This window comes from Moschus berezovskii, chromosome 13 (genome assembly GCF_049115385.1).
Source record: "Moschus berezovskii isolate FMDL1 chromosome 13, NW_MosBer_1.0, whole genome shotgun sequence".
In the NCBI taxonomy this organism is placed as follows: domain Eukaryota; kingdom Metazoa; phylum Chordata; class Mammalia; order Artiodactyla; family Moschidae; genus Moschus; species Moschus berezovskii.
In genome coordinates, this window is record NC_142472.1 from 3,487,719 (window position 1) to 3,500,577 (window position 12,859).

Genomic DNA, 12,859 nt, shown 5'->3' on the forward strand with positions numbered 1-12,859 from the left:
AAAGAGTCGGACATGACTGAGCGACTTCACTTTCACTTTTCACTTTCACGCACTGGAGAAGGAAATGGCAACCCACTCCAGTGCTCTTGCCTGGAGAATCCCAGGGACGGGGAAGCCTCGTGGGCTGCCGTCTATGGGGTCGCACAGAGTCGGATACAAATGACGCGACTCAGCAGCAGCAGCAGCAGGGACTTCCCTGGTTGTCCAGTGGTTAAGACTCTGCCTTCCAGTGCAGAGGGTGCAGAGGGTACAGAGGTTCAGTATCTGGTCAGGGAACTAAGACCCTATATGCCTTGTGACCAAAACATAAAACGGAAGCAGTATTGTAGCAAATTCAGTAAAGACTTAAAAATGGTCCATATATTTAAAAAATCTTTTTTTAAAAACCCGAAGGTCTATTTTATTGCACGGTAGGAGAAATATAACTTTTAGAAGAAAATACAAAATGAAGAGAAATTTTTATTTCAAAAAATCTTTAGAAAAGAAAATGGGACATTTAAATGACAGTTTAATAGCAGGGTTTGAAATACACTCACTGAAGCTAGTGCTCTGCATTAATTTTCCTTATTCTGGAGACAGTCACGGGGCTTTTCAAGGACATACGTTCTTGGAAATAACAGGACCTTCCATCCTGTCCTCGTGAGATGCCACTCATGCTTCATCAACCCCATCAGTTCCTTAACCTCTTCACCTTTTAACTCTTCCCATTCCCTTCTCCAGGGAATCTTCCCAATCCAAGCATAAACCTGGGTCTTCTTCTTTTTAGGCAGATTCATCACTGTCTGAGCCACCAGGGAAATCTCTTTTTAGGACATATGGTATCTATTAACAACTCATCTCCAGTTAAGTGTTTTAGGACTTTCTTTCCAATTCGACATAGAGTTGATCTTAGACTGATCTATAGATTATTGCTCACAAAAAGTGGATCAAAAAAGGGCAGCATTTTTTTTTTAAATCTCCAAATAGCATAGATATCCAATCACAAGAGTTTTGAGGATGCATAGACTAAAATAAGAAACATAATATTAATAACAATTGTAGTATTAATTGATGGCATTTGGTTTTCAAATGTCTTTTATACATCTTCCCTCTGCTACAATTGAGGGGAATTATACAAGAGTTTGAGAATAGTTTACTTTTTTAACTTCTTTTTAAGTGAACTCTGGGAGTTGGTGATGGACAGGGAGGCCTGGCGTGCTGTGATTTATGGGGTCGCAAAGAGTCGGACACGACTGAGCGACTGAACTGAACTGAACTAAGCAAAGCAGAAGCATAATTTAAAACCTTTTTCTGTCAATGGGGAGACACATATTCCTAAATATATATATGTACATGTATATCTATGCATATATATTACATATCATAATGATCTGAGAAACACAAATGATTAATCTTAAGTACAGTTTTACAGCATAAGAAAATTCACTCATAATATTAAACCATGTGAAAAATATTTCTAAAACAATACATTATATTGACGACAAAACTAGTTTACAAAAGAGAATTCCTAAAATAAGAACTTTCAGGGCAGAAATCATTTAGTATTGCTCAAAATTTGATATAATAAAATCCAACCAACTTTATAATTGGAATAGTGGTTGGACTGATTGAGGTTGAAAGCCACCTTTTAAAGTGTGACATTCAAATTTCATTTATTTGGGAAAAGAGCCTTGACAGTTCATGGAATTGCTAACATCTGATGACTCAGTCGTAAAGAATCCACTTGTCAATGCAGGAGATGCAGGGTCAATTCCCGAGTCAGGAAGATCCGCTGCACTAGGAAATGGCAACCCACTGCAGTGTTCTTGGGAATACTGGGAAATCCCACGGACAGAGGAGCCCGGTGGGCTACAGTCCATGAGGTCACAAAGAGCTGGACACGACTTAACAATTAAGGAACAAACAAATAGCTGCTGTACTGCATTCTGTGTTGGAATCAAACCCTTTCAAACCGGAATCCAGTTTCTTATACATTATTTCAACAAAGCTAAATCTAATAGAAACTACCACAAATAATGCAGTTATTGCGTATTGTGTGTGGTTCCCATGAAAAGCATCCTGCACTGAACTTTTCCCATTGCACATGTTCTGTCCATATGTCCTACTCCCACAGTTCTCCTCACTCATCTCATTCAAGAAACTTCTTCCCAGCTCTTCAGTCGGAATGAGATGTCCATCCTTCATTTTCTTTTATCTTTCTTCTTTCCTCTGTCTTCTTACACATTACACTGTACGTTTGAAAAATGAGGACTCTGAAAGTGATGCCTAATATTCAGTATACGGAAGTCAGGACAAATGTAGGAATTTGATTTTTTTTTTTTTTTTGAGCTGCTCGCATGTTAAGTCACTTCAGTCGTGTCCAACTCTTTGTGGCCTTTTGGACTGTAGCCCGCCATGAATGCACTGGGCTCCCCTGTCCATGGGATTCTCCAGACAAGAATACTGGAGTGGGTTGCCATTTCCTTCTCCAGGGACTCTCCCCAACCCATGTCTCTTAGTCTCCTGCACTGATAGCAGGGAGGGCTCCCAAACACTGGCGCCACCTAGGAAACCCTTTGCTTGAGTTGCTGCTGCTAAGTCACTTCAGTTGTGTCCGACTCTGTGTGACACCATAGACGGAAGCCCACCAGGCTCCCCCGTCCCTGGGATTCTCCAGGCAAGAACACTGGAGTGGGTTGCCAGTGCCGTCTCCAGGTGATCTTCCTGGCCGGGGATTGAAATCGCATCGCCTGCACTGACAGGTGTTTTCTTCACCACTGAGTCACCAAGGAAGCCCCAGGAATAAAACAGGAAAAACAAAAAACGCTGTCTTCATGTTTAATTTTGCAAATGGTCAAGTATTTTAACTTAAAGTTACCAGTCCTATATGAGTCATCATCTCCACAGGATATGCTTTTCCTTTCGTCATGACTTCTTTGTATATTTTAGGATATTTCTCTTTATTAAAGAGGAATACTCAGGAGGCACTGGGCAACCTAACTTAACAGGGAAGAACATAAGCTTCGTGACACAACATGCCCACAGGTCTGAAGTCAAGGAAGGCAAAATCGAAAGGAGAAGCCCAGCTGAGTGTCTGGAGAAAGGGGCAGTAAATCGCAGAGCTGGCTGGCGCATGCTCCGGGCTCCGGGGGCCCTTCCGCCAGGGCGCAGCAGCAATCCCCAAGCTCCCACGCCCCGAGCCTGCTTCTTTGCCCTCGCCCCCTCGCCACACACACTCACCTCCCGCTCCTCGGCTGCCCTCTCAGTGAATCCTGAGTGGCTCAAGCAACACTAGCTTAAAGTCTCCAGCTCAATAGCGGGCTGCTGGTAGGAGGGACTGACTACGTCTGGGATTCAATTCGCTCATCTGAAGTGCAGACAGCAATGCCAACCCCGTGGGATCATTAAGAGGGCAAAGGATAATCATGTGTCCACAGGGCCAAACCCAGAGCTCTCACATGGAACTCATCTCTCCCCTTTTCGGTATGTTCCAGAATGCCTAGCTCAGAGCTTCACACAGTAAGCGTTTCCTCTATTTTGGGAAAGGTCTGTTTCTCTAACTCCTCAGAAATGTGGATTCCTCACCACAAGAAAAGAGCAGCTGACCAACATAGATCGTCAAAGTAGAACTTGACCCATAAAAAGCGCGATCAACCATTCAAATTAGTACCATCCATTTTTACAGAACTATTAATGAGAACGCATCCCTCAACATTATGACTTTATTTCTAAAATACCTATGTGTGCTGAGTGACCCCATGGACTGTAGCCCACCAGGCTCCGCTGTCCATGAGATTTCCCAGGCAAGAATACTGGAGTGGGTTGCTATTTCCTCCTCCCGAGAATCTTCCCAACCCAGGAATTGAACCTGAGTCTCCTGAGTCCCCTGCATTGGATTCTTTACCACTGTGCCACATGGAAAGCCTATGCATGTTTGAAGATTTTTAATGTTGAAAGTATAAAGAACGATTGAGCTTTTGGGAATTAGATAGAAAGACTTACCCTGGCCTCTCTTATTTGAAATAGAGACACATCCCCTTGCCCTTCCTCACCCTTAACTCTGCTGGTTCTCTTAACCCTGCCCTAAAATGTTTACTTTTGCAACATATTTGCTATTTTCAAGTATTATAATTTACTCATCAATTATGTTCATTGACTGTTTTCTGTGGCTTCCCACCTCACTGCAATGTGATAGCCCATGGGCAGGAAACTTTCATCTGATCAATACCCAACAACCAGCACAGTGTTAGCAACCTCTGACATTAGGCAAGGCTGGAAGAGACACAATATCACTTCCGGCTACCCTGTTGATCTGCTTCCTGGCCCTTTAGTTTCCCAAAACTTTAAACTTGATAAGAACAGGGTTCAGAGATGTGGTTATCAGGTCACTATTTGCATTTTAAATACTTTTGTGGAAATTGAACAGAAGCCAGCTGTTGCAACACTGAAAAGAAGTCTCTCCTTATTGAAGCAGGGGACAAGAAAAATAACACTCAGGGAAGGCTCTGGTCAAAGATCACCATGACAGCAACCATCTGTTTCTGTTCTAGGAAAGAACACGCCCTTGCTGGGTAAGAGGCTGCAGCCTCATTGGGGACGGAATGGATGGTTGAGTTACACACTGCATACTTGCAACATGCATTTTACAGCCTTGGAAGTTATAGCTGAAACAGAAATGTTCATAAAGCAAAGACTGGAAATGTTCATAAAGCAAAGATGTCTACAGACCCCTCAGACATCCCGTCTTTTCTTGCAAAGGAAATGGACTATGGATTTCAGGACTCAAAAAAAAAAAAAAAAGTATTGATATATTTCTGTTTCCCAAGGTGGCACTAATGGTAAAGAAACTGCCTGCCAGTGCAGGAGGCCAAGAGATGCGGGTTCGGTCAGGAGGACCCCCTGAAGGAGGAAATGGCAACCCACACTAGCATTCTTGCCTGGAGAATCCTATGGACAGACGAGCCTGGTGGGCTACAGTCCAGGGGGGTCACAAAGAGTCGGACATGACTGAAGTGACTTAGCATGCATACTTATGTTTCACAGTATAAGTGTTTACCCCAGGGAAATATTTAAGTTACCATATTAGGCATTAATTTCTGTGTATTAAGGAGGTAGAGGTGGCTCAGTGGTAAAGAATTCACGTGCCAGTGTAGGAGATGCACACTTGATTCCTGGGTCAAGAAGATCCCCTAGAGGAGGAAATGGCAACCCACCCCAGTGTTCTTGCCTGGAAAACCCTATGGACAGAGAAGGCTGGTGGGCTACATTTCATAGGGTTGCAGAGTCAGACATGACTGGACACGCACACACTCATATTTATTATATTCAAAACTCTGATTTAAAAAAAATCAAATGCATTGTGGTGTCCTGGATGGCTCCTGGAACATAAAAAGACTTTAGGGGAAAAGTTGGTGAAATTCAAATAACGTCAGGGCTTCTCTGGTGGCTCAGACAATAAAGAATCTGCTTACAGTACAGGAGACCCAGGTGCAATCCCTGAATTGGGAAGATCCCCTGGAGGAGGGCATGGCAACCCACTCCAGTTTTCTTGCCTGGAGAATTCCATGGACAGAGAAGCCCGGTGCGCTACAGCTCAGGGGGTTGCAAAGACTCAGCCATGACTGAGCGACTAACGCTTCAGGAGTTTAGTTCAACCCCAGTGTTGGTTTCTGTGCTGTCGCAAAGCACCAAGGTAACATGAGATGCGAGCTTCGGAGGAAACTGGACGGGAGTCAGAAGGGGACTCACTGCACTGTTATTGTAACTTTTCTGTAATTCTAAAATAATTTCAAAAAGTTTATTTAAAAAATGGAGAAATACAAAGTAGAACAGTCTGAATCTTACAGGAAATATTTGCAAGATAAAATATGAGCAATTTTTTTCCTCCTCTTGTTTTTACTTTCTTTAAAACGCTCATGCTTTCACCACTATTTTTGTTATTAAAATTGAGAGAAGTATAACAAATGTTAATAAAAAATAATTTTTGTCTTTCCATAATCTGAAACACATGGGTTTCCGATAACTTTTAAATTGCCTACTGAACAACAAAGGAGAAAGCAAAAGGTCACCTCAGTTTACTAGTGAACTTATTAGAGTTGAGTAGAAACCCTTTTGGAAGAGTTCACTTTCTTAATGGACTCTCAAGCTGATTATCTTTAGGTTCTTAGGAAGAGAATCACAGTTAAGTTCAGGTTTAACACATGGATCACTGTGAATCCACCAGTGAAGAAATATTCATGCATAATATCTTCAAAGTTGTGTCACTTTAGGGTTTTTTTTTTTTTAATTGGGACTATCTCCAAATACACTTATGGGCTGAAAAGTGAATTTTTGGCTATTGTAAGCCATTTGGCAATTATACTCCTGGATTTCCCCACATTTCTGCTTGTTAGACTACAATCAGAAATTCTTATGAAACATAGGAAACTTGCTAAGACGTTCATCTGAAACACAACATAGTTAAGAAAAGCAAAACTGGAGCCCTAGCATCAAATTCTAGAATTAAGTGAAAGCAGTGCTTTTACTCCTGGGTCGGGTGGCGGTGTCTGCAAGGAGTGCTAACTCGGTGTGCAGGCTGATAGGGGTGCTGCCCTTCATGTACTGACCTGCAGTTTGTGAATTTCACTGACTTGAAGATATGTGCCCTTTTCTGAGTATGTAAAGAATACGTCAATTAAAATAAAATAAATTAAACTAACAATCCATGAAATTATAGTTAAAGAAGTCGCTGAATAGGGGAGCTTCTCTGACTTTTCAATGAGCCCAAATACTGCCTCTGCCTGGGGTACCGAGCACGTCTGAGGCAAGGGGTTTCCGGACCACACCCCTGGGACTCAAGTCTTCTGATCATGCTCATTCTTTGGTTAAGCAGTTCTTTAAAAGGTCAAGTTAAAAAAATTTCATAAGACGGCCTTTGATCAAAACTTGACAGATGAAGAAATATGGGAAAATCCCTTCCCCCAAAATATGATGTCGCTTGGCGCTCGGTGCTGTCGCTCAGTTGTGTCCAGCTCTTTTGTGACCCTTTGGACTGTAGCCTGCCAGGTTCCTCTGTCCATGGAATTTTTCAGGCAAGAATATTGGAGTGGGTTGCCATTTCCTCTTCCAGGGGGTCGTCCCAGCCCAGGGATTGAACCTGCATCTCCTGTGCCCCCTACCTTGCAGGTAGATTCTTTATGGCTGAGCCATGGGGGAAGTAAAATGATTCTAAATCATTCTATCTTATTTGATATCAAGCCCCACATTGATTCACACATGTTCATGGAACACCCACCCGGTGCGAGTGCCATGCTGACTATACCACAGGAGAAATGGGGCCAGACCACAGAAGTCTCTACTCTCCAGTTGTACAGATCGTCTACACACAAATGAAAAGAACCTTCCGAGGTGATCTGTGGCAAGTATCAAGCATTGATGCAAGGACCAGGCTTGCTGTGTTCTGGAGAGGTCAGACTTTCTAGCCCACAACGTACTGGAATTTACTTACAAACTGAATATATACCCAATAAAATTGAGATGCCTGCTGAAATCTGGGTTGGATTCATAGGAAAATAAGAATGGGTAACATTATGGTATATTACTTAGCAATATTTAGCTGTGAAACTTTTGGGCATGGTTATAAAATGATGAAAAAACTGACTTTGAGAAAACAGAATATTCTAGAAAAAATCTAGAAGAATATTATAATTCTATTAGTTATAAATCCACTAAGTGTCTTGGTGTGGCTTAAAAGTAAGTGTAAGGTCAAATACTATATATCATTTACTTGAAAACTCTGTATTTTTTTAACACTTTAACAAGCAATTTGAAAATGCCAAGGCTCCAAAGTAACAGGAACATTTTAAAATTAATCATGAAAGAATAGTGAAACCTATATAAGGAAAGCTGCCTTATTGTGAAATTTAAAATTCTATATTTAATATAGATATTAAAAATTCTTGAATAGATAAATTCAAAATGTGAAAATTCATTTTTCTTCAGTTACAGGCTTTATAAAATTCCAATAAAATACATCTAAACACATGTAGATAACTAATAAGTGAAATGAAAACTAACATTTTAAAACTAAAAGGGATAACCTAAGGCTTTGGAGTGTTAATTAAAATAAGTCACAACTAGAATGGAAACAAAAAACCAAAGAAAGTTGCATTGATTCAAACTGCATAGAATTTTCTCAATTGCAAAAGAAGGACCTTACCAAACGGAAAACAAAAATCATGGAGCTTCATCCAAACTTCTTGGTATATACATATACAAATTTTAAAGTAGTGTTAAACAAAATGACATTTCCTTGCATGAAAGGATGAAACAACATTCACGTCAATTTTATTGACAAGATTTGTTGATGATAATTGTCATTGAGTTGCTCATCTTTAAATTTTTCCTCTGGGATCTATGAATGCTCAAAGTATATGTAGAGAGACATAAAGACATATATGTGACTGAGTATACAGTATACTGGAGAAGGAAATGGCAACCCACTCCAGTATTCTTGCCTGGAGAATCCCAGGGACGGGGGAGCCTGGTGGGCTGCCGCCTATGGGGTCGCAAAGAGTCGGACACGACTAAAGCGACTTAGCAGTAGCAGTAGCAGCATACAGTATATATACTGCATATATATACATAATATAGACATGCATATGTGGTATGCCCGTATATATACACAGTATACACACATAAATAGAATACATATATATACCATATATATGCTACATTAAAGTTGTATAAAAATCTGAGATAAATCATGATATTGGTAATAGTGATTACATCTGTGTTATGGGAAGTGGGTGGATTCTTATTCATTGGTTAGAATTTTCTGCTGTTCTCCAAATTTTCTAAAAATTGAAAGTTATTTGGGGAAAATGTTTTGTGAGTATATCATTTTTGGATGCCTTAGAAACACAAATATGAAAAAACATTCACATGGGATGAAAGTTTAAAATATCAATATACTAATAGAACATATTTCGGGGAAGTGGGGCTTAGGGAGTTATTGATTTCTTACTCAGTTTTTTCCTTCTTAATCTGCTGTAATAAGTCTATATCCTCTTGGAATGGGAGAGCTAGGGTTTATTTTTAATAATAAATTTATAGGCAGACAAGGTTGAAGGAGAATGAAGCATTATCACCCTACTAGATATTGAAGCTCATTATATTACAAAATTCCTTAAAATATTCAATGCAGATAAATAGGATAATAAATCAATGAAAAAAAGCAGTCTCAAAATATTCAACTATATATGAGGAACTCAATATAATACAGTAAGTGTTTCAATGCAAATGAGTTCAAAAGAATCATCTAATTAATTTGGTTTAGATATTTAGCAACACTTTGGAAGAAAAAAGTAGGAGAAGAAAGGAGAAGTTAAGGCTAGTATAACATGATTCACCAAAATAAACTCCAGGACTAACGGCTTTAATACCAAACTACAACACTAAATTACTAGAAAAAAGTGAAAATGGTAGAAAAAATAGCAAACTACTTTAAGAGATTATGAATAAATATGTATTTTAACTTTGATGTCTTAGAGAAAATTTTTTAAAAGGGTATCACATTAAAATACACAGACATAAGATCTCTGTCCAAGTTCTAAAAAGCAGCAAAATATTGTGAAAACATTTACATCAAAATTTTGATAAACAAGATGCCTAATACAGAGTTTATTCAAAATTATTTTAAAAATAGGACAGATGACTGAGGGAAGTTATAAATTAAAATTAGTAGAGGATAAAATTAGAAGCTACCAAAATATGCAAAAAGAAGATAATTCTTATTTGTAAGCAAGCCACAAATTAAATTTGAGGCACTATTTTTCAACTACTGAGCTAGCCAAAATATATCTTTAAAGGTAAAACGTGTAAGAATGTGAAGAACTTGCACACTGCATTTCTGACTGCATTCATTTATAATCCATTTGGAAATCAATGTTGCAGCAGGTAGTGAGCGAGATAAAGACGTTCATCCTCTTTGGCTCAGACACTCTATCTACGGAATTTATATTGAGTACATGCATCAAACTGCACAAAAATTTAGACATGTTCCATCTACCAAAAAAACTGGAAATGATCATGATTATTATAACAAATAAATTAATATAGGTATGTGAGAATTACTTAGAAATAAGGAAAAAACTGGAAATGATCATGATTATTATAACAAATAAATTAATATAGGTATGTGAGAATTACTTAGAAATAAGGAAAAAGCTTATTGTGCAATAAGTGAACACAATAATATACCACAGTATATATGCCGTATTTTTTCAATTATGCAGAAAATATGGATGACAAAATGCAAAAAATGAAAATAAGGATGTTAGAGTACAGTAAAAATATGAGGATTTTCCTGTTTTAAAATGTGTATACCCAATTGTTTGTGACAACTGGCATGGAGATAGGATAGGCAGATACAAAACGTATTGCCGTATAAAACTAAGGAGTTATTTTTCCCATGAATAAGGCATTTAGTGAAAAATAAGTTTACAGAAGGAGCATCGTGTGTGTGTGTGTGTGAGAGAGAGAGAGAGAGAGGCAAAACACCTAATCTGTCTCTCAAGCACTCTCCTTCAAAGTGCAGATATAGGTAAATAATTACACCTGTTCAGTTTGGCTTATAGTCACCACTAAGGTTAAAATAGGAGACGCGACAACCTCTCCCCCATACAAGCCTGCCTGGCACATTCTAGGGGCTCAAAAAATGCTCCTGCAATATAAAAGGGAAACAGCACGAAGGGTTTGTTAAATTGCAATATTAGTAACGCAATGCAAATTCTGCTTTCCATCCTTGACGTGAAGGAACTGGAGCTGAAGTTTTGGGGTGTCCCCCACTCCCAAATCTGAGATATCTGTGGAGCAGGTAGAAATCATTATATTACAGGAGATTATAAACCTGCGGCGCTCCTGGAAGAGCGTTATAATAAGGAAAAACTTTGAAATCTCTGCGCCCCGGCGTGTAAAATAGGCTTCTTCTTAAAAAGGGGAGAAATCAAACGGAGCACCGGCGTGCACCTGCCTGGCCGCCACGTGGTTTCGCAGCAGCTACGCCCCTCGGAGATGCGCTCAGCCCCTCGTCCGACCAGACCTCACTCCAGCCCAGCTCCCGGCGCCTCCCCGCCCGCCCGGGGGCTGCGGGACGGCGCTCCCCACAGGGCGCGGGCTCGCTCCCTGAGGGCAGAGGTGAGCCCCTCTCCCCGGTCTGCGCTGCCAGCGCCCCCGCCACGAGCGCGCGGGAGGACCCGACGCGCGGCCGGCCCAGGACGCCGGCCAGGGCTCGCCTCCGCCCCGGGGCAGCCGGGCCGGGGCCGCCGTTTCCAGCCTCCGGCTTCCGTCCGGCGCCCCTCTCCAGGCAGGATGCTCCGGTCACCTGGGCCCTGGAGCCCGCCCCGGGCGCGGCTGTCCCCCCGCAGACGTACCTGCTTCGTCTGCCTCCGGCAGGCCCCGCTTGCTCCTGCCGCTCTGGCTGGAATTGCTTTCTCCCGGAGCTGGGGGTGCAAAGATCCGCTGCTGAGAGAAAAGCCCCACCACGTTACTGCCGGGCAGCGGGCCTGGGGGCGCGGCGGCGGGGGGCTGCGGCTACTGCGGCGCACTCACGTTCAGGCCGGGGGCGGCGCCGGCCTGGGGGGCGCCCGGCCGCCCGCGCAGCTCCGCCCGCAGGCTGCCCAGCTCCGCTTGCAGGGCCGCCGCCCAGCAGAGGGCCAGCGCCGTGAGGCAGCTGCACGAGGCGACGAGCAGCAGGGTCGCGGCCAGCAGCCTCCCGTCCTCGCGGCACCGGCCCGAGGGGCCTTCCTCCTGGGGCAGCACGGAGCCTCCCTCCTGCAGTTTCATTTCTTCTCTGGTCTGAGGGCAAGAGAGGCGGGACTGCTCCCCGGTGGAGTCATCCATTTCCCTCCTTGAACTTTGCAGGTTGGGGCCCCTAGCCTGAGCGGCCACAGAGAATGGATCATTTCCTGTTATCTGGCTGTGTTGCTGCCCCACGTTGACTACGCGGCCCAGCCCCGCGACGCTCGCCCCGGGCCGCGCTCTCCTGAACCCTCTCCCGCCGCGGCTGCATCTCTTGCCCCGACTGGACGCTAGGTCTTCCTGGCACTCACCCTTCTATCCGATTGCTCAACCGTCTTCCTCTTTTCACTTTCAGTTTTGTAAGAATTTCAATGGCATCGCAGAACACTCATGCACAGACCCGGGACGCCCCTAAGATCTACTGATGGGAGGGAACTGGCAGTTCGGACCAGCACACTCCGGGGAGCTTTTAAGATAGGAAGGTGTTTAAGGAGCATTAGGAGAGGGCTGGGTCCAGTTGTGGCCACATGGCTTTGTAGGGAAGGGGGAAAGAACAGGAATAAATTCCTGCTAAGTGTGATAAAGATAATTCACGTGAAGGTCAGATAAGCTAAGTGCTTTAGCGGTGGACCAGGCTCCGCTGGAGAGTGACTGAGGAGCAGTCTTGAAGTAGGAAATATAATGAAGTGTCCTCACAGGAGGCACAGCGGTCCGCTGGGAGGCACTCTGCTCGTTATGGTCTTGCTGATGTGATAAAAAGAATGTTCTTACATTCTGGAGAACTCTTTAGATCAGCTACATGGTGGGGGAGAGGGGTGTGGTCTTTCTACGCGGGTGGGTGCAGTTTCCAAGAGAAAGCTGAGGTCTTCCTCCAGGGGCTCGGGGGTCCTGGGAGGCTGAGAGTCAGCCACTCATGGGCGGGCCAGGCTCCAGGAGCCCTCCCACCGCTGCGGTCCACACTTCTGGAACTGCAAGTCCCCAGCACACTGAGGGAGAAGCGACCTTCTCTGGCTCTGGGTGCCCGGGAACCCTCATTAACTGCTCTCTTCCTAGAGCAGTTTATCTGCTCGTCCCCATTAGGCCCACTCCAGCCAGTGGAACA

At 43.0% G+C, this 12,859-nt stretch overlaps 1 protein-coding gene across 2 annotated transcripts in view; it reads right to left on the bottom strand.

Moving 5' to 3' along the window:
- Nucleotides 1-12,088, bottom strand: part of TNFSF13B (TNF superfamily member 13b) — a 30,564-nt gene extending 18,476 nt beyond the window's left edge. The window contains exons 1-2 of one of the 2 annotated variants that reach the window (XM_055426695.2): nucleotides 11,569-12,088; nucleotides 11,391-11,481 (exon numbers count right to left, since the gene is read on the bottom strand). In XM_055426695.2, coding sequence (XP_055282670.1) covers nucleotides 11,391-11,481; nucleotides 11,569-11,859 — 382 coding nt within the window. In that variant the 5' untranslated portion in view covers nucleotides 11,860-12,088. The remainder of the gene's footprint in view (nucleotides 1-11,390; nucleotides 11,482-11,568) is intronic. The other variant, XM_055426696.2, reaches the window with a different exon arrangement.
- Between the last annotated feature and the right edge of the window lie 771 nt (nucleotides 12,089-12,859).